General features: G+C 44.3%; 1 protein-coding gene across 2 annotated transcripts in view; it reads left to right on the top strand.

Annotated features, from left to right (window-relative positions):
- Positions 1-18,599, top strand: part of LOC148902348 (nuclear factor 1 B-type-like) — an 83,401-nt gene that overhangs the window by 45,268 nt on the left and 19,534 nt on the right. For both annotated transcript variants that reach the window (XM_088990793.1, XM_088990794.1), the window contains exons 3-6: positions 6,849-6,905; positions 9,100-9,168; positions 14,808-14,928; positions 15,463-15,584. In XM_088990793.1, coding sequence (XP_088846919.1) covers positions 6,849-6,905; positions 9,100-9,168; positions 14,808-14,928; positions 15,463-15,584 — 369 coding nt within the window. The remainder of the gene's footprint in view (positions 1-6,848; positions 6,906-9,099; positions 9,169-14,807; positions 14,929-15,462; positions 15,585-18,599) is intronic.

Genomic DNA, 18,599 nt, shown 5'->3' with positions numbered 1-18,599 from the left:
TTAGGGATATATAAATGGGGCCGATACGACCAGTCAGACTTTAGTTCGCTGACGAAGCCTCTTGGATAGGAGGCGAAACGTCCGAAACCTTCACTTTTGTACAGATGACGGCTGAAGAAACCTTCTCATCTTTGTGATGGTAGTTTTCAATGGATGGTAGCAATGCTCGATTTAATGTAACTGGGACAGCTAATTCACGCAAACGCCCACCTCGTTCGTGTTTTTCGATGATCTCCTTCTTCTGCTCGACCGTAATTTTTTTTCCGTGTCCTCTTCGGCTTAACACTAGCCTGTGGTGGGGTCTTTTTCGGTCCTACAATAGCAAAAGTACCATACTCGATAACAAACCACGGGGTGATGAAAACTAGTCCGCCACCCACCGTGATCTCCTTCTTCTGCTCGATTGTAATTTTCTTTAATGTCTTCTCAGGCTTAACACTAGTCTGTCGTAGGGTCTTTTTTTTCGTTCCATAATAGCAAAAATACTCCACTCGATAACAAACCACGTCTGCACTCAAAGGGGGTGTGGAAAACTAGTCCGCCAGCTGTCGTGGCGCTCCCTGTGGTTTGATTCGTTTGCCGAAAACTAGTTCGAATAGCAAGATTATATTATCGCGAATTTAATATTCGTAAGGCGAAAAGTTTGTAAACTGAGGTATCACTCTATTGAGCAGATACAAAATTTAAATTTGATCATTTTTTTAACATTGACCAACCCTGCTCATAAGTCATTGTATCTAGCCAATGTTTATTTTGTTTTGTTTTATTTTATTCTTATTTATTAAACAATAAATACATTTGTCCATCTCTCTCTGCCAGGCTGGATAATTAATCACAACTCAAGCTTTGTTTCTTTATTGTGTAGCCTTGTAATGCATCCATTGTTTGTCCATTAAATGGAGGCAATACACTCAAGAGTAGCTTCTTTTATTTGTCCTTTATTTTATTTAATATTCTTAGACAACAAATGAATTTACTAATCTCTCTTTATGCGCGAATAGACAGCAAAGTGCGACTTGAGCTTTGTTCCTTCTTTCCGTTACCTTTTTTTGCCGCCGCCGCCACCGACACAAAGATCCAAGAGTCTTTTATTCGAATGATTTTTCAAAAAATATCAATAAAATTGTGTTATTGAGTCAATAATCAATGCGTCAAAAGATGAAGTTGCAAATGTCCTCACCCCCTCACCCCAGCTATCACTGACCTCCATCTTGCCTCCTTTTTTTGTGTTTTTGGTTACCAGTGAAATTGCAGACAGCAGTTTATGCAAAGGAGGGCTTGGCACTCAGATGTCTATGCGGCAGAGTGGGAGGGGGCGCTCTTGACTGAGGGGGAGGGCGTCATCGCCAGTTGGCAGGCCTGGCACACAATGGCTGGCACGATGCGTCTGGGTTTGAAGGTTCCTCGACCCGGCTCCTTTTGTTCACCTCGTTGGGGCTCACAGCTCATCCCGATAAAGACCCCCTCCCCCTCATTTTGTTTAGACAAACAAAGCGGCGGAGATGGATACACAAACAAAGGCCGTTAAGGAAAAAAAGGGGATTTTTTGGGGGGGAGGGTAAGGGGGATAATTGTGGGCTATGCAACACAAATTGTCAAAAGATGGAGCGAAACAAAACAAGGGATCATTGCTTTTCTCCTGTTTGACAGGTTTGTTGTGCGAGTCTGCCAAATGAGGACCAAAAGATTCTGAAAAATAATTGAATTACATTTTTTGTTGTTGTTTTTTTCCCCTATCAGTACAAAGTGTGTCTGTATAGAGAAAAAAAACATACTTGAGACTTTGACGTTATCCCGAGCGCAAATCCCCCGCACGCCACGTCCGCCCAGATCTTCCGAAGATTTGGATCGCGAAGATTGAACAACGCCAGCTTGTTGCCAAAGCGGCGAGTGATGGAGAGCAGGAGCACGGGAGGACACGTGTGCTCGCACACATGTAACGCATGAGCCAGAGCACTTTTTTTTTTTTTTGACTGGCTTGACCGTTTCCAGGTGAGCCCCCCCACCCCCCTTTCGCATCCGCCAAAGTCCGTCGGGGCCACATCAAATATTTACCCGGGAGCAGCTGTATTGTCGAAACATTACACATCGAAGCGGCGTAATTAGCAAGATCCTTTCTGGCTCTCTCACTGGTTCCCGACTTCTGTTGGGAAGTCTCCCCCCCCCTCCTCTCGCCTCCTACCTCCCCGTCCTCCCGCCTCGCTGCTGAAATGCTTCTTGGCTCGGGACCCAGGCCTCTGGCAGCCACGGCGCTGCTATACATGTGCATAGAACCCCGCTCAGCATAAAATGGCTGCCAGGCAGGCTTCTCCTGAAATGTCGACAGCGGTATGCATCTCTGCGTGCTGACCTTTTTTTTTTTTTTGGAGGGGTCGGGGGGGCAGATGGAAGGGAGGATATCTGTACGTATCTGCGGCCTACAAACGCTGTTTAAAAAAAAAAAAACATTCCCTCAACCAGTGTTTCTTAACCTTTCGAGCACCAAGGCCCATAGTTTATATAGTTTCAAAAATTGAAGTATTCCACAACACAGCCAAATAAGTTGTCATAAAAGTAAAAAGTGTATACCGGTACTAAACTCTCGATGCCAACTCTATTGCAAACTTTTACCAAAACATTTTTTTGTGATAAATGACTTTTACAGTTTGAAAAGTAGTGTGTTTTGAGTGTAAATGGAATGGCAGCATGATGGGGGTCACTGAGATGACAAAAGCAATGTTTTTATTTTGGGATTTGATTTTTGTTTCGTGTTTTACATGTAATTTTACGATTGCAATTTTTAGTTTGTTCAATGACATTTACATTGTGTTTAAAAATCTATTTAAGGAAGGATATATAAAGTTGTGCACCAAGGTAATTATACGTACCTTGGTGTGCAGCCAATGCACGTATTTTACAATTAAAAACATTAATTATAGTCATAATTTAAAAATGGCACCTGACCAAACCAAAATACGACAAAAAGTATATTTATAATGCGTTTGGAATTTAGGTTTGTGCTTCAACCAGGGCGGCACAATTCATCTTTAAACATACAAACCTAAAGTGTGTAACACCTACATTCAAATTTCTTAACATCAAGTGCAAAATTGCTACAGCTTTGCCTTTGGTCTGCAGTTAACAATCACTGTATGGGATTTAATAACAACACACACATACACGATTCCATCTTTCTCTCTCTCTCTCTTTCTCTCTCTCTCTCGCTATATATATATATATATATAGATAGATAGATAGATAGATAGATAGATAGATAGATAGATAGATAGATAGATAGATAGAGAGAGAGAGAGGTCGTAAATAAAATAACTAGAACACCAAATATTGGATGATTTCCCGGCATGGCGGTTGGGAATCGCAGCCCTAAACTCCATAGCTAATTTGCTCCACATCCTGTAGTGTGTGAGTGCACTTGAATGGAAACAGAATCGGAATACTGGAGCGAGTGGGGTGTGTGTGTGTGTGTGTGGGGGGGGGGGGGGGGGGTGATTTGGTGGTGTGTTTGTGTTGTGTGCGTGTTGTATCAGTGATCCTAAAATGCGGGCGTGTGACAGACTGGCGTGGAGGACTGGCACAAGTCGATCGGAACTTTCTTGCCGAGCCAAATTAGTGTTGCCATTAGCCTTAATCATGATAAGTATCCCATTGGACAAGAAGGTGTCGGAAATCCCATCCAGAATAGCCACAAGCTCTTTTTTCTTTGGTTTTGTTTCCTCCTTTCTTGCCAAGCAACAGGAGATAATGACATTCATACTGTATTTTCACTTCCTTCACGTCTGCTTTTTTGAACAAGTAGCAAGAGTGAAGGGTGCCAAGAAATGTTGTTTCTGGAACAACCATGTGCGTGTGTGTGCGCCATGTTCGAGCCCTGCCAAGCTCCCAGGGCAAAGCCCAACCCTCTCGACCGCAACTGTTTATTTACAGGTTAGCCGACTGTTTATTTGAAGACTATCGGATTGGCCCGGACTCGTGCACAGGACGCGTTTTCGACACGCTTCCCTTTCGCCTGTGTTTCTGTTTCTCAGGGAAAAAAAGAAAAATAAAAAAAAAAAAAACCAACAAAGACAAAATCTAATGATGTTAGCTCCCCGTCCCCGTTGAGAGATTTGCAATATTGGCGCCAGTTTTGGACTGCTCATTCTGCTCTTTGTCAAGTCGCGTCAGAGTGGAAAGAGCCTGATGTTAGCCGCTGCTGTTTTGCTTTATTATCCGCCTTAACAAAAAACATATAATTATAATAATCATCATAAATAAATAAAACAAGCGTCCTTCTTTTCTAAATAAATCCAACATGTGATAAACATGCTTTCTGCGCTTTGTCATATCACGTCAGAACCGAAACAAACTGATGTTAGCAAATGCTAATTAGCAATGTTACCTGCCCTTGTACATAAAACAAACCAATACCAATAAATAAATAAAATTAAATTTAAATTTCTCCACTGTGAGACTAATAAAGGCAAATCCAATCCAATCCAATCCAAATAGATACATAAATTAATTATTGCATAACTAGACAATCAACACATAAACAAATAGTTAAACAAACATGTAAATTAATTAATTAGTTAATTAATGCATCAATAGATCAAAAATAAATAAAAAAGCAATAAACAAGTTTCATAATATTTTTCCTTTTTCTTCTTTTTTCTCAATGAATTCCAAAAACAGTGCAAGTAGTTTTTGCGCCTCTCCGCTTTGTGATTTTTATTTATATTAAGGTAGAAACACGCTGCTGCTAGTCGATGCTAATTGCCCGTGTTTACCTGCCTTAATACAAGTTGAAAGAAAACACAGTACAAGGACGTTCGGCTCCGCTGCGCTTTGTGAAGTCACACCAGAGCAGCAAAGGACTTATGTTAGCCATGTTAGCTAGCCATGTTATCTGCAATGGGATATAAGTACGGTATTTTACTGGCCAGTTGTTGACGCGCTAGCACTTGTCGCTGCTTGGTTTGAAAACAGTCATGCGTTACAGTGTTCTTGAATTTGCCGAATAGTCATACGCGGTAAATATCAGAACAGACGTCTTACCTGCTCTTGTTTTTCGTACACTTCCTCCTCAAGTGGTGGCTCTTTCGAAATTCCCTAAAGAGCCTCTGACAAGGGTGAAAGTCGTGCGGCGCACTGACAACAATGGTAAAGGAGGGGATGGGCACACGAATGGTCAAAAACTGAAATTGTTGGAACGGCGAGGTAAAAGGTCCACCGTGTAAGGCGAGAGAAGAGGTGTTTCCGGGCCTGGCAGATGTGCCGTCATATGTTTGCATCCCACCTTGAGTTATCCAGGTGGCGTCTCCCGGTGCCGCAGTGGGGCCTCCTGCTGGAAGATGCTGCCTAGGATCTCTAATTGCCGTCACCATCTGCTTTTTTTGGGGAGGGGGGGGGGGGGGGTTTTATTTATTTATTTATTTATTTATTTATTTATTTATTTGCCACACCCATCCTGCGTCCTAAAAAAGGGCTGCACGGGCCAATCGGCTTCCCCCTCCACCAAACGACAAAAGGCATTTAGAACTATAATGATCGATCACATTAAAAATAAATACATAAAAAAGTAAATAATTAGTAGATCAATACTGTAATTAGATAAATGAATACATGGATAGATCGATAAATTTAATAAATGAATAAATAAAGTAAAATATACATGAATAAATAGACCCGTAAATAAATGGATGACAATGAATGAACAAATAAATAAATAACTGGATGAACAAATGAATAGACATGAATAGAATAGACATACATACATACATACATACATACATACATACATACATACATACATACATACATACATACATACATACAGACAGACAGACAGACAGACATAAATACGTGGTAAATTATCTAAACATACTTCTGCGTCATTATATATGTAAAAAGAAATACACAATTTGGAAAACAAATACTATTGCTTAATTGAAAAGAAATACACAATTTGGAAAACAAATACTATTGCTTAATTGATTTCCATTTTAGATGTATAATATGATTTGTTGTGTTTGCCCTCCAAGTGTTTATTTCACTTTTCCGTGTCGCTTGAGATTTTCAAATAAATCATTGACCCAACTGATCCCGATCAACAAATTAAAAAAAGGAATGTTTCCATTTTGAACAGTAATTCCTCATTCACTTTCTCTCTCTCTCTCTCTTTCTATCACTCTATTATTCCCTTTGAATCCTTATTTCTTTGTCTGTCCGTCATTTGATGTCTGTCTTCCAGGATCAAAAATGATCTTGGTCTATAGCTCTCTGATATCAGTGCCTCACTCATTTAGTTCTCCATCTCTCTGTCTCCATCTCCTCTCATCTCATTTTCCAATTGCTTTTCTGCATAATGTACGTGAGTGACTGAAAAACCGGGCCTTCCTCCTCTCATACCTTGGCCGCCACCCCTTCCCCAGTGAAACGTGATCGGCGTTAGTCAAAAATGAAGTAAAAAATGTCCTCTCATCGAGTCTTTGAGGTGAACGACAAAAAAAAGCTCAGTGGAAAGAATTCCACCTATGTTGCCTTATATGTTACCCTATCCCCAGGCCCCTTACCCTCACTTCCTCCAGCTCATACCTCTGCAAACCTCCTTAGCCAATTTTGAGGGCATCATGAAGCCCCCACCACCCCCAATTGTCAGCGAACTGCTTTTGCGTCAACGTTGCATTAATGGTCACGCAAACCCGTCTTGGTTCTTTTCTTGACGAGGAAAAAGATTCCATATCACCCCCCCCCCCCCCCCTCTGTATTTTTCTTTGTATATAAACCGAGCCATTGTCTTACGACCGTTGTTGCTCTCCCCGCCACTTACCACCCCTCCTTTTCGTCTCCTCGTTTCTGTGTACTTGCAGACTCCCAGCAGTCAGGAAGTCCCAGTAACAATGAGCCAGGCAAGAACCCTCTTCCAGGTATGTCGAGTGCCAGTCATCCATCCTTCCTCAACATCATCGGGCTCCATTGTTCCCGCGCCATTAATTCAGCGCACGCACACGACGTACACCCTCTGCCGTTTGCTGACTTGAAAAATGACAAGCGTGTGAAAAAAACAACTCCCAAATAAAAATAAAGAGCGCCGCCGCGTTAGCAACTGCAGTCAAAGTGACACATCTGGTGTCAAGGTAATTGCGACTTCAAAATCATTGCTGAGGGCGCCGTTTTTTCAAATGACATGGCCCGCGCAGAGATAAAATTTGATTGGTAATAACAAGTTGATTAAATTGGCAGCGCCGTGGAAGTGTAGTTAGCACGCTTGCTGCGCCTCTCTGACGTCAGGGTGTTCGCATCGTGGATTGTTGCGTGCTGTTTGGAGAGGAGTCTGAGTCAACCTGGATCGGCTGCCGCTCACTTGCGAGCAGCTTCAAGAAATGCCATTGAGAAAGTGGACGCCATGCGGCCAGGGTGCCTCCACCACGCTAACATCAACAAAGAAAGCCACTGCTAACTTGTTAGCATCCTGTTCAACATTTTCTGTTCAGTTTTTCAAATCACCTCAACTAAGGTTGTTGTTAGCTTCATATTTTGTTCGTTAGCACAAACTAGCAAATATCATGCAAACTGAACATACCGTTGTAATAATAATAATACATTACATTTTTAGGCTCCTTTCAAAGCTTTTACGTTCACAGCGAACCAGAAATGAACACGCAAGCTCAACGGCCCCCAACCTTTTTGTCCCCACAATCTGATTCAATGTCAGACAATATTTATCAATAAAAAACACAAATAATGACACAAGGAACTGGCCGCAACACACTCTGGACTCAGTACCTTCAAAATAACAAACACAGCATTACAAAGTGCATGAAAAATACGACTCACATCTTCGCATAGTATGCAACTTCTGGAGTTCATTTGAGGAGTAACCTATCACATGGCCGAGAAGGGCTCCTTAATCTGCGTCAAGAGTGACATTTTATAATAATAATAATAATAATAATAATAATTATTATTATTATTATTATTATAATACATTTCATTTATAAGCGCCTTTAAAAACTCCCAAGGACACTTTACAGTCACAGGATATTTTTTCTGCGGGTGAGTAGCGGCAGCCACACGCGCCAGCGTTCACTCAACCCGGAAGAAACATGAAGTTAATAAAAAAACTAAATAACAAATTACTATATTATGATTGTTATTATTATTATTATTATTATTCCTCATTAGGGAAGCAGGGGGTGCTGGAGCCAATCCCAGCTGTCTTTGGACACGAGGGGGGCACCCTGAATAGGTTGCCAGCACTTGCCACACTCACACCTAGGGACAATTTGAAGTCTTCAATCTGCCTGCCATGCATGTTTTTGGAATGTGGGAGGAAACCGGAGGACCCGGAGAAAACCCACGCGGGCCCGGGGTGAACATGCAAACTCCACACAGGGAGGCCGGGGCGGGACGCGAACCGGCAACCTCTGCACTGTGAAGCTGGTGTGCTAACCACTTGACTACCATCATCATCGCATCATCATCATCATTATTATTATTATTATTATTATTATTATTATTATTATTATTATTATTATTATTATTATTATTATTATTATTATTATTATTATTATTATTATTATTATCCATCCATCCAACAATTTTCCATACCGCTTATTCCTCAGTAGGGTCGCGGCCTCAGCTGTCTTCGGGCACAAGGCGGGGGACACCCTGAATTGGTTGCCAGCCAATCGCAGGGCACACAAAGACGTACAACAGTCACTCTCACACTCACACCTAGGGACAATTTGGAGTGGTCAATCTTATTATTATTATTATTGTTGTTGTCGAGAGACAATCTGGTAATTTTTCAAAATAAAACGTTTCAGATTCCAAAATGAACAAAACTGATTCAATAATGAATAAAACATAAATAATTAAAGTTATGTATTCTTTCTCTGCGGGCCAGTACCGTTGCACGGCCCAGAGGTTGGGGATTGATCCGCTAGCTAACAAACCGCGCGGGCGGCAATTGTTTAATCAGCGTTTAGATTATGAGGGTTCCTTTTAAAGAACGTTTCCTATCAAAGAGTCTTCACATTGACCCAATGAACATAATTTAGGTGCAGTATTATGGCGTAAAATGCTGAAAAGAACTTCATTTTGTGCTTCCGTTGACAGTCTATTTGGAAGACAGCTTCATCAAATCGGGAGTGTTCAGCGTTGCGGAACTGGTGCGAGTGTCCAGAAGTAAGTGTGACCACGTTTGTCTCCTCTCATCGATGCAATGGCATGACTCAAAGCAAGTGTTGCTTCGCCTACTTGTGACATTTGTGCAAATTTTGAGAATTTCTGATTCCAAATTTCAGTAGCGAGTGTTTTTGGGGGGCAGGGATAATAAGGCTTCTTAGGCTCACTAAGGCTTTCTCTGAAAAAGCATCCGTACAATGCAGCTCACGATGAAAATGAGTTTGACGCGTGTTCCTTACAGTATCTCAGAGGAATAATTAAAATGTTGAGGTGCACCATTTTAGCAGAGTGAGTAGATAGCATTACATGAGAGAGCTAACATTACAAGCCAAGACTGGATGTAACGGAAACTCACTTTAAAAAGCAAACATTTGAAGCTTACAGTAATAATGCTGACACTTATATTAAGTTAATGTTAGCTTAAAACAGGAAAATATAGTGCCAAGTTGATTCAAATTTTGAGTATCTTAAAATTGCTTTCTACAGTGTACCCGACTATTTGTCATGATCTGGTTGGCGACCAACGGGGGGCGCTGTCGGCCCCGCCTGCACCTGCACAGGTGCTGGTCGTCCCGATCAGATTGGCGACCAGCGGGTAGCGACGTCAGCCCTGCCGGCAGCCTCGCAGGTGCTGGTCGTTATAATCGATGACACTTAAAAGGACACCTGGCACGATCATCCGGTGCCGATTCACTGTTTGTTTGCTGCTTGGTTGCAGCATGCATCGTGTACGTGTTTGTTTAACCTTGGCGGGCTTTTACTTTTGGTCTTCTTTTGCTACTTTGTATTTTTTCCATTCAGATCATTTTGATGTTTTACATTTTGTTCCTGCTGACTTTATTTTAATACAATTTGTCAAACAACCTCCTGCTCACTCCTGCCTGCTTTTTGGGATCCGAACCCGCCATCACCACCTCGCAAACCGTGACAGAATGAATCGGCCAACTATCGGATCCTGCAGGTACATCGGACCCGTCTCATTTCCACCCTGTGCCTGGCAATGCTACGTCCACGTTAGCGCAAGCCTCGTCGCGTTTGAATCGCGTCACTCGACGAGCCGCAACGTCCACGTAAACGTGCGGCCGAGACCTCCTTCCAGGTGGCCGTCCAGGGTGACCCTGGGTGACTGGCATTGCATGCCCACGTCCAGCCACGCTGTCGTCGTGCATGACGAATTGAGTCTCATCCACGACGAGCCGTGCAACGTCCGCGTCAATGTCAGTCCGAGACCCCACTCACCGCTGGATCCCGGAGCGGCTCTGGACTGGTCTCGTTCCCCCGGAGCCGGGCAGTTCACGCCCACGTCGGCGTCCGGCCGAGACCTGGTCCCATACGGCCGTACGGGGTGCCATTCTGCGCCTGGCAGTTCGACGTCCACGCAGAGCCATGCGCCGTCGCGTGAACGTGCGAGAGGGATCGCACTCACGCCCACGACGATCCGTGCCGCGTCTTCGTCCACCCCAGGCCGAGTCCCGTTCCCATCAGGCCGCCGCCCGTCGTATGCTGGAGAGGCAGCGGTTGCCCTCTCCACCGACCGTTCCCTGGCGAGTGGACCTTTTGGGAGACTGTTGGGACTTCTGGAAGCAGCCCCTTGAAGGGGGGGTACTGTCATGATCTGGTTGGCGACCAACGGGGGGCGCTGTCGGCCCCGCCTGCACCTGCACAGGTGCTGGTCGTCCCGATCAGATTGGCGACCAGCGGTTAGCGGCGTCAGCCCTGCCGGCAGCCTCGCAGGTGCTGGTCGTTATAATCGATGACACTTAAAAGGACACCTGGCACGATCATCCGGTGCCGATTCACTGTTTGTTTGCTGCTTGGTTGCAGCATGCATCGTGTACGTGTTTGTTTAACCTTGGCGGGCTTTTACTTTTGGTCTTCTTTTGCTACTTTGTATTTTTTCCATTCAGATCATTTTGATGTTTTACATTTTGTTCCTGCTGACTTTATTTTAATACAATTTGTCAAACAACCTCCTGCTCACTCCTGCCTGCTTTTTGGGATCCGAACCCGCCATCACCACCTCGCAAACCGTGACACTATTAGTCAATGCTAGCCAAAGACTAATAGTCGGCTACACTGTAGAAAGCATCTTCGTAAACTAACATTTTTATCTCTGTGTATCAGTCAGATCTGTGTTCAAAGCATTAGAGACAAGCGGGATGTAATGAATAAGAATGATTGATAGGGATTGGTAAAACGTTGAGTATTTTAGCGATGAGTGGCTTGCATTGGCCGGTGGGCGATGGATGGCCTTATGGTCAGATGTGCGGTTCGTTGTAAGGTTGACTACCACTGAAATCCAAGGTTGAATCTAATATAGAAGCTAAGGAAGCTAACCTCTGAAGCGAATCCAACTTTTCCATCACTTTAAAGTCAAAAATAACCTTAAAAGCTATTACTGGAGATGCTAACTTCATCCTTTCCATGCCTGCTGTCACGACAGTGGACAGCTATTCCAAAATGTCCTAATATATGAACGAATCTCGACAAATATTGATATAGGTTATCTTAATTCATGTATGAAAGGGCAACGAGGCTAATGTTACAGGTAACGCTGAAGCTAACATTGCCAGCTGGACATCTTGACAGTATAATCTGTGATTCTTTTTTTAAACATGAGAGTATTTCAATATTACGGAGTCCAAATTATAATAAAAAGGGCTAATAGGAACGAACTTATTGATATTTCTTCGGGTTGCGAAGCAGTTTACCTGCCTGAACAAGTTGAACAATGCGCTCATGACATGTCATTCAGGGACGACCTGCACACACAGAACAGCAACTGCATAGTTGAACGCTCAGGAATGCCGGCCGCCTGTGATTCTTGGATTTGCTCGAATGCCCCTTGCGTTCGCTGAAATTACGAGGACATTTCTGTCATTTGACATTATAGGTCTGAGCTCTGCGGTCAATCCAGTTGGGCCAGTTTGCTTTTCAGTAGCGGGACCACATCTGTAAATAGCCGCCGCATATGTCGATTGACACGTCCGCGTTTGACGCTCCACCCCCCAGTCATCTGGAATTCTGGGCCTCTTTCAGGGCAGGCGGCGTTAACGTGCTGCAGCTTTTTTTTTTTTTTTTTTTTTTTTTTTTCAAGTCGAGGGTTGTTACTGTACTGTTGGAACAAAGTGTCCCGAAGAGGAAACAAGTTTGTGTGTGTACATGAACAAGGCAAGAAGCCCTTAAAGTTTTACCAGACAAAATGTAATCATTATTATATTTTTTTTTTTTTTTTTTGGGGGGGGGGTAGCTTTTAATTTGCTGCGTCGTCTCGAAATATGAAAAGGTTTGACGGACGCATGAGAATTCATCCCCTTGCTCTTTGGTGAGACATGAATGCGGTTGCTTGTCCGTCATCGCGTTGCTGAGACATTCTTAGAAGTCTAGCTTCGAGAATGACGTACAGAGGAGCCTGGAGCCCTGTGCTCCATTTTGAACACACTTGTGAAAAATTACTCTAACACCCCCCCCCCCCCCCCCCCTCCTCCACACACACACACACACGCAAAATTTTAAATGCACACTTGTTTTGAGTGATCTTGTCCAGCTCGTTGTTTAATAATAACATGTCCATAAAGTAATGAAACTTCATGATACAGATGAACATTGGGCATAATCAAAAAACAGTCAAACCTCGGTTTTTGAACATTTAGGTTCTCAACCAATTCGGTTTTCCACCAATAATGTTTTTTCAACAAAAATGGGTTGTCGACCACCTGAATGCACCACTCGACTCCCATCCGCTTCCTTTGAGGTCACTTCCTGGTGTTGCGTCTCATTGTGAACGACACATTAGTGTTGTTGAATATTTTTTTTTACTAAGAAGCAGATGTGTTAGGCTGAGATCTATGCAAACCGGACGTTATTCTCATAGCGTTCCATTGTGAGTTGACGTGTCTGTCTTGTTCAATCGCGATAAAAAATAAAAAGCATACATTGATTACATTGATTGTAATGGGAAATTGTGTTTCTGTTCTCGAACAAATTGGTTTTGGAAGAGTGTTCTGGAATGGATTGTGGTGGAAACCTAGGTTTGACTGTATTTGTAAAACGTTCTAGGCCAGGCATGGGCAAACTACGGCCCGCGGGCCACATACGGCCCGTTAGGCTTTTTAATCCGGCCCGCCGAACCTGCCCAAATTGTAGTAAAAACAGCGTCTGAAACTCATGACAAAAAGTTAGCGGGACAACAGGGCAGATAACTGAGAAGTTGCCTGCCCATCAACACGAAGTTTTCAGACCAAACAAAGTACCCAAAATGCATTGTGTGTCGCTTTCTCGGTCAGTGGCGGTCCAAACGTGACGTCACATGGGGATCGTCATCAACTCGAAAACAAGACTTAGTGAATATACAGCACAAGTCTTAGAACGTAAACTATAGCTATATGCTGTGGAATCTTTGTAAAATACGCTCAGTCGAAGTCATTTGAAGTGATTTTATAAATTATGGACATAACTTGTCGGGAGGCGTCGGTTGTCCTTTAATGCTTTAGGTTTAGTATTTCCGGCCCAAACACTCCCTCCAAATGCTCCTGGCCCGGCCCCTCTGTCAAATTTTAGAACCCAGTGCGGCCCGCGAGTCAAAAAGTTTGCCCACCCCTGTTCTAGGCTATACCATAAATTGTTTTGTCTGGTCACAAATAATTTCAGCCTTGTCACGTGCTTCTACAAAATGTTTTAAATCATCCGTAGGTTCCATTTTGTCAAGACATGGGAATTGAAAGATTGCGATGTGCTTTTTTTATGCTTTAAGAAAACATTTGTCTGAATTTTGGGTGAGTGGGCGGGAGGCTTGGAACGGATTAGGGTATTTAAATTGTAAACATGTCTCAATTTATAACATTTTCGAGTGAAGAAAATTTCTTCCTGAACCAATTCATTTCACAAGAGGTAATATCATATGTTTAAACAGGGAAATGTTTAACCAAACCATAACATTCCGTCAAGCAAATGTCTGTTAGCGGAATGCTAACACTCCATGAGATTTTGCCATTTGTGGGCCAATGGAGAATCGCACTTTGGACGTTTTGGTATTTATAAACACACAGAGAGCGGCAGAACACACAATTGGCACCAGCGTGTGTTCTGTCTGTGCCGCGGTCCCCGCCAGGCCCGCCGTATCCTCGCCAGGGCGGCGGACGGCGGCAGGATTGTGCCAGTGGCGAACCTCAGACCACAACAGACGCCGCCACACACTCAGCGCTCTCATCGGCTCCAAACCCAAGCGGTTGCTCGGGTTTGGAGGCCGCGCGCCAAAAAGCGCCACGACAAGAGGGCGGGGGTGTGTGTGTGATGTCGTCCTTTTGTTAGCTTCGTTCTGGCCCGCTCCTCACAACAGCGCAAAAAAATGCTCCCCCTTTTTTGCGGATGAAACGCATAATAACAAGGAGCGCTTTTGCTCGGAAAGTAGTCCGCTGCTTCTACCCTGCTTAGCCATAATGTGTGGGAAGCAGTGACTTTTTAATCAGAGGGCTCAGCAGAAATGCCGTAATGGTCAAACAGGAGCCTTTAATTTGATGCGCCGGGCCTCTAAAGCGTCAATAATGACCACTCATGCAATTCTACAATTAATTCTGTGTCCCCTGTTGCAAGAAAAGACAATCTGCCTCTCACCACCTGGACTTTTTTCCCCTCCGCAGTGCCCATTACCCACGGTGCGGCGGTCAACTTCTCCATGGCGGACATGCCCGGCCAACCCTACTATCACGACCTCAACTCCAGTGTGGGGATGCACCGCTCTCTGTCCTCCCCTCCCGGCAGGTCAGCCAACACGCACATTTCACAACTCTCAAGGACACTACAGTCACAGAATATTTTCCCTGTGGGTGAGCAGCGGCAGCCACACGCGCCAGCGTTCACTCAACCCGGAAGTAACATAAATGACATAATGACAACACAGGAACACACACACACATGAAGCCATGAAATGTATCACCAACAAATGATGGTGGTGTCAAAATGATGGCTGTTGAATATGACCCGGCAAGAATCAATAATGTTGCACTGTAATATGTACGCCAGGCCATTAGTTAGCGATGTCAATTTGTCTGACATCTGTCCTTTCTGATCTCACATCACATCAAATGTATATATTATATGTGCAGATTATATTATATATCATATATACATTATATCTATCACACATAGATATTTGCTAATATTCGCAGTGTCTACCTCTGTGAATAGTATCCCGAAAAACTCCATTTACATGTTGGAGCCGTGGCATCTTTGGCCCTTATTCCTTGGCCGAAACAACGTGACTAACGTGCGACGCTTGTTGCCTACGTTCCACAGCAAAAGGCCGAAAACCGTCAGCATGGATGACAACATGGACACCAGCCCAACTGGCCCCGACTTCTACTCGTCGCCCAGTTCGCCGGCCAGCAGTCGGGCAAATTGGCACGAGCGAGATGGAGGTGAGTTTGGATGACTTATAGCTGTCCCCCTGTTTTTAAGGAGGTGGGGAGGGGGTCGGGTCGTGGTGGGGTGGGGTGGGCTGTAAGCATCGTAAATTACGGCATTTCAAAGCCGACACATTTTTCTTGGGATATGGAGCGTGTCTGCTCTTCCAGGAGCGCGAACCTGTTCACCCCTCTCAAAATACATACCGTGACAGAGATAGCCCGCGGGCGCTCTGGGGGGTGGCCTTGGGGGGGGGGGGGCGTTTGAACTGCTGCCTGTCTGAATGCGAGCGAGTCCTGGGGCTCGCGCACCTGTCGCCCGTTACCCGTTACAGGAAACGTCGGATTCCGCGGGGCGGAGAATCCTCTGCCAGAACAAAGCCTTCCAGCCGTCGTTCCTGAAACTGTGGGGTTTTTTTTTTTTTCGCGCGTTACAGTTCAAAAATCACCGGGAGGCGAACGAGTGCAAATCGCTGACGCGCGCGTACGCAATCTTGTGTACAGTTGTCTTTTGCGCACTTTGCAGCATTAAATGTTACAGTCGACCTCATAGACCTTATGGGAGGGGTGGAAAATGTTTTATAGTTTTGCTGCTCCTCCATGCTTGCGGCAGCCCTGCACTTTTGTGCCGTTCATTTATTTATTTATTTATTTATTTATTTGTTTGTTTGTTTGTTTGTTTGTTTATGTGTGTTTATTTGTTTGTTTGTTTATTTAACTATTTATTTAGTCGTGTCTTTATTGGTGTATTTGTTTGTTTATTTATTTATGTGCATGTCTGTTTTTTTGTTTGTTTTACTTAAGGATTTAAATTGTTCAATTGTGCTTGTTTATTTACCCATTTGTCTATTTAGTTATTTTTCCCATTCCGATTATTTATGTGTTTGTTTATTAATGTATTTTATTTGTTTATTTATTTATGTGTTTATTTGTTTGTTTATGTGTTGATTTATTAATGTTTTTCCTTTTCTGACCTGATAGTCTCACAATGTATTTATTTGTTTGTTTGTTTGTTTTGAGCCAAATTCTTCAAAAAGGAAATTATTACAAAATCCAATGTTGTGTTTAGGCGCAGGGTGTGTCTCTCATTTACCGATCTCGCTACCTAAAGCCCTCAAAGGGAAAGGCTTTGGAATTCCTTTGCAGTGTTTTAAGAAAAGCGCACCATACGTTTGTTTTGTTCCCCGTCTGCCATCATGCAGGAAACATCCGATACACAAGACAAGCCACAAGTGGGACTGCGAGCGCTAGCCCCAATGCGGCCGCATGAAATTTCATACGCTCCCTTGGCGCCGGGCCTCAGAGCGCCGCTGCGGCCGCGGAGGAAAGCCAAACCTCCCAGGGCGGTCATTAGTGCGCCGTCAAACGAGTGGCCGAGAGTCACAAACCAATGACGGAACGCCGCGGGTATCAAATGGCGACATGCAAATGTGCCTTCTGCGCACGTTGGGTCGTAAAAGCAAAATGGCTGCCTTCCTGTTCAGATTCACACACGGCTCCCGCAGGTGGGGGGGTTCGTGCGACCGTTTACGCTAGGTGTGTTCACAATTTAGTGTTGATGAGTAAAACTGGCGGGGAGGGGGGGGGGGTCGAGGGGGCACCGACATCGTTGCTACAAATATTTTTAGGCCAAGGTGGCTTCAGGAGAAGCTCAGCTGTGTGTGTGTCTGTGTGCGTGCGTTTGCGTGTGTGTGTGTGTGTGCATGTGTGTATCTGTGTGTGTTTTACTTGTCGTAATTAATGGTGCATTTCCCGAGGCGCCCTGCTCACCTCTCCGAAGGATTTTGTTATGCGAAGAGAGGGAAAAATCTTCCAGCGCCACAGAAACATGAAGCCTTTATCCTCTTGCAACTTCTTAGTGGAAATCCCCCCGCCTCACCCCACCCCACCCCCAATCCTCCAACACACACAAATTCCAAAGAACTTTTAACGCTTCTTTGGAAACAAGCAATTCTTCCTGTCACAGGCAGATTCTTCCCTCTTGTGGGCAAAAGCGGTGCGCTCACAACTTGATTGATGAAGGGAAGGGACAATATTTTCCAATTTGGGCGCTCACAGAACATCCGTGACAAAAATTGGAGGAATGTCCGCAAGGAAGACGTAAACCGTCCCGTCTATAATATCAGGCGGTCGTCGACGTCCGCCCCACCCACGGTGGAAACCGCGAGTCCGAGCGTGGAAAATTGAAAGGCACACAGTTGTGACGGCGGCTCACGTGTCGCCGTCTTTGCTTATTCTTCCACTTTCTTAACAAATTTCATGTCTCCTAAAAAACTTGGGGATTAGCCACGGCGGATTACGGAAGCTTGTCAGACGGCGTGCGAGGGGGCGAGCCAAGCAGATGTCGGCCGGCAATATTCTATTCATTCTATTCATGATTCCCCCCGCCCCCCTCCCCCAACTCCTCTTGGATGCATCTGATCTGATCTGACAACCTCGGACATGACAGGAAGGACAATTTTTGCGGGGCTTCAATGTATTTATTCATTTCTATATTTATTTATTATTTGTTTGCCAAATTTGTCGGAAAGGCAATTATTACAAAATCTAATGTCCAATATTGATCCAACATGTATTTATTTGATTTATGTATCCATCCATCCATTTTCCAGACCATTTAATCCTCATTAGGGTCGGGAGGGGTGCTGGAGCCTATCCCAGCCGTCTTCGGGCACTATGCGGGGGACACCCTGAATTGGTTGCCAGCCAATCGCAGGGCACACAGAGACAAAAATTCGTCACCCTCACACTCACACCTCGGGACAATTTGGAGTGTTCAATCAGGCTGACATGCCTGTTTTTGGAACGTGGGAGGAAACCGGAGGACCCGGAGAAAATCCACGAAAGCCTGGGGGGCGAACATGCAAACTCCACACAGGAACACCGGGTCGGGTCTTGAACTCACGACCTCTGAACTGTGAAATCGGCGTGCTAACCACTCGAATATCAATCTCATTCGACTCATTAATTCATTTACAGTAAAGTCTCGTTATATCAATATCGGATATATCGATAGTCCCGGTTATATCG

This window comes from Hippocampus bargibanti, linkage group LG02 (assembly GCF_051943395.1).
Source record: "Hippocampus bargibanti isolate YZ-2025 linkage group LG02, ASM5194339v1, whole genome shotgun sequence".
NCBI lineage: Eukaryota > Metazoa > Chordata > Actinopteri > Syngnathiformes > Syngnathidae > Hippocampus > Hippocampus bargibanti.
Note: the sequence above shows the minus strand (reverse complement) of the source record. Positions and strands in the feature narration are given on the sequence as shown.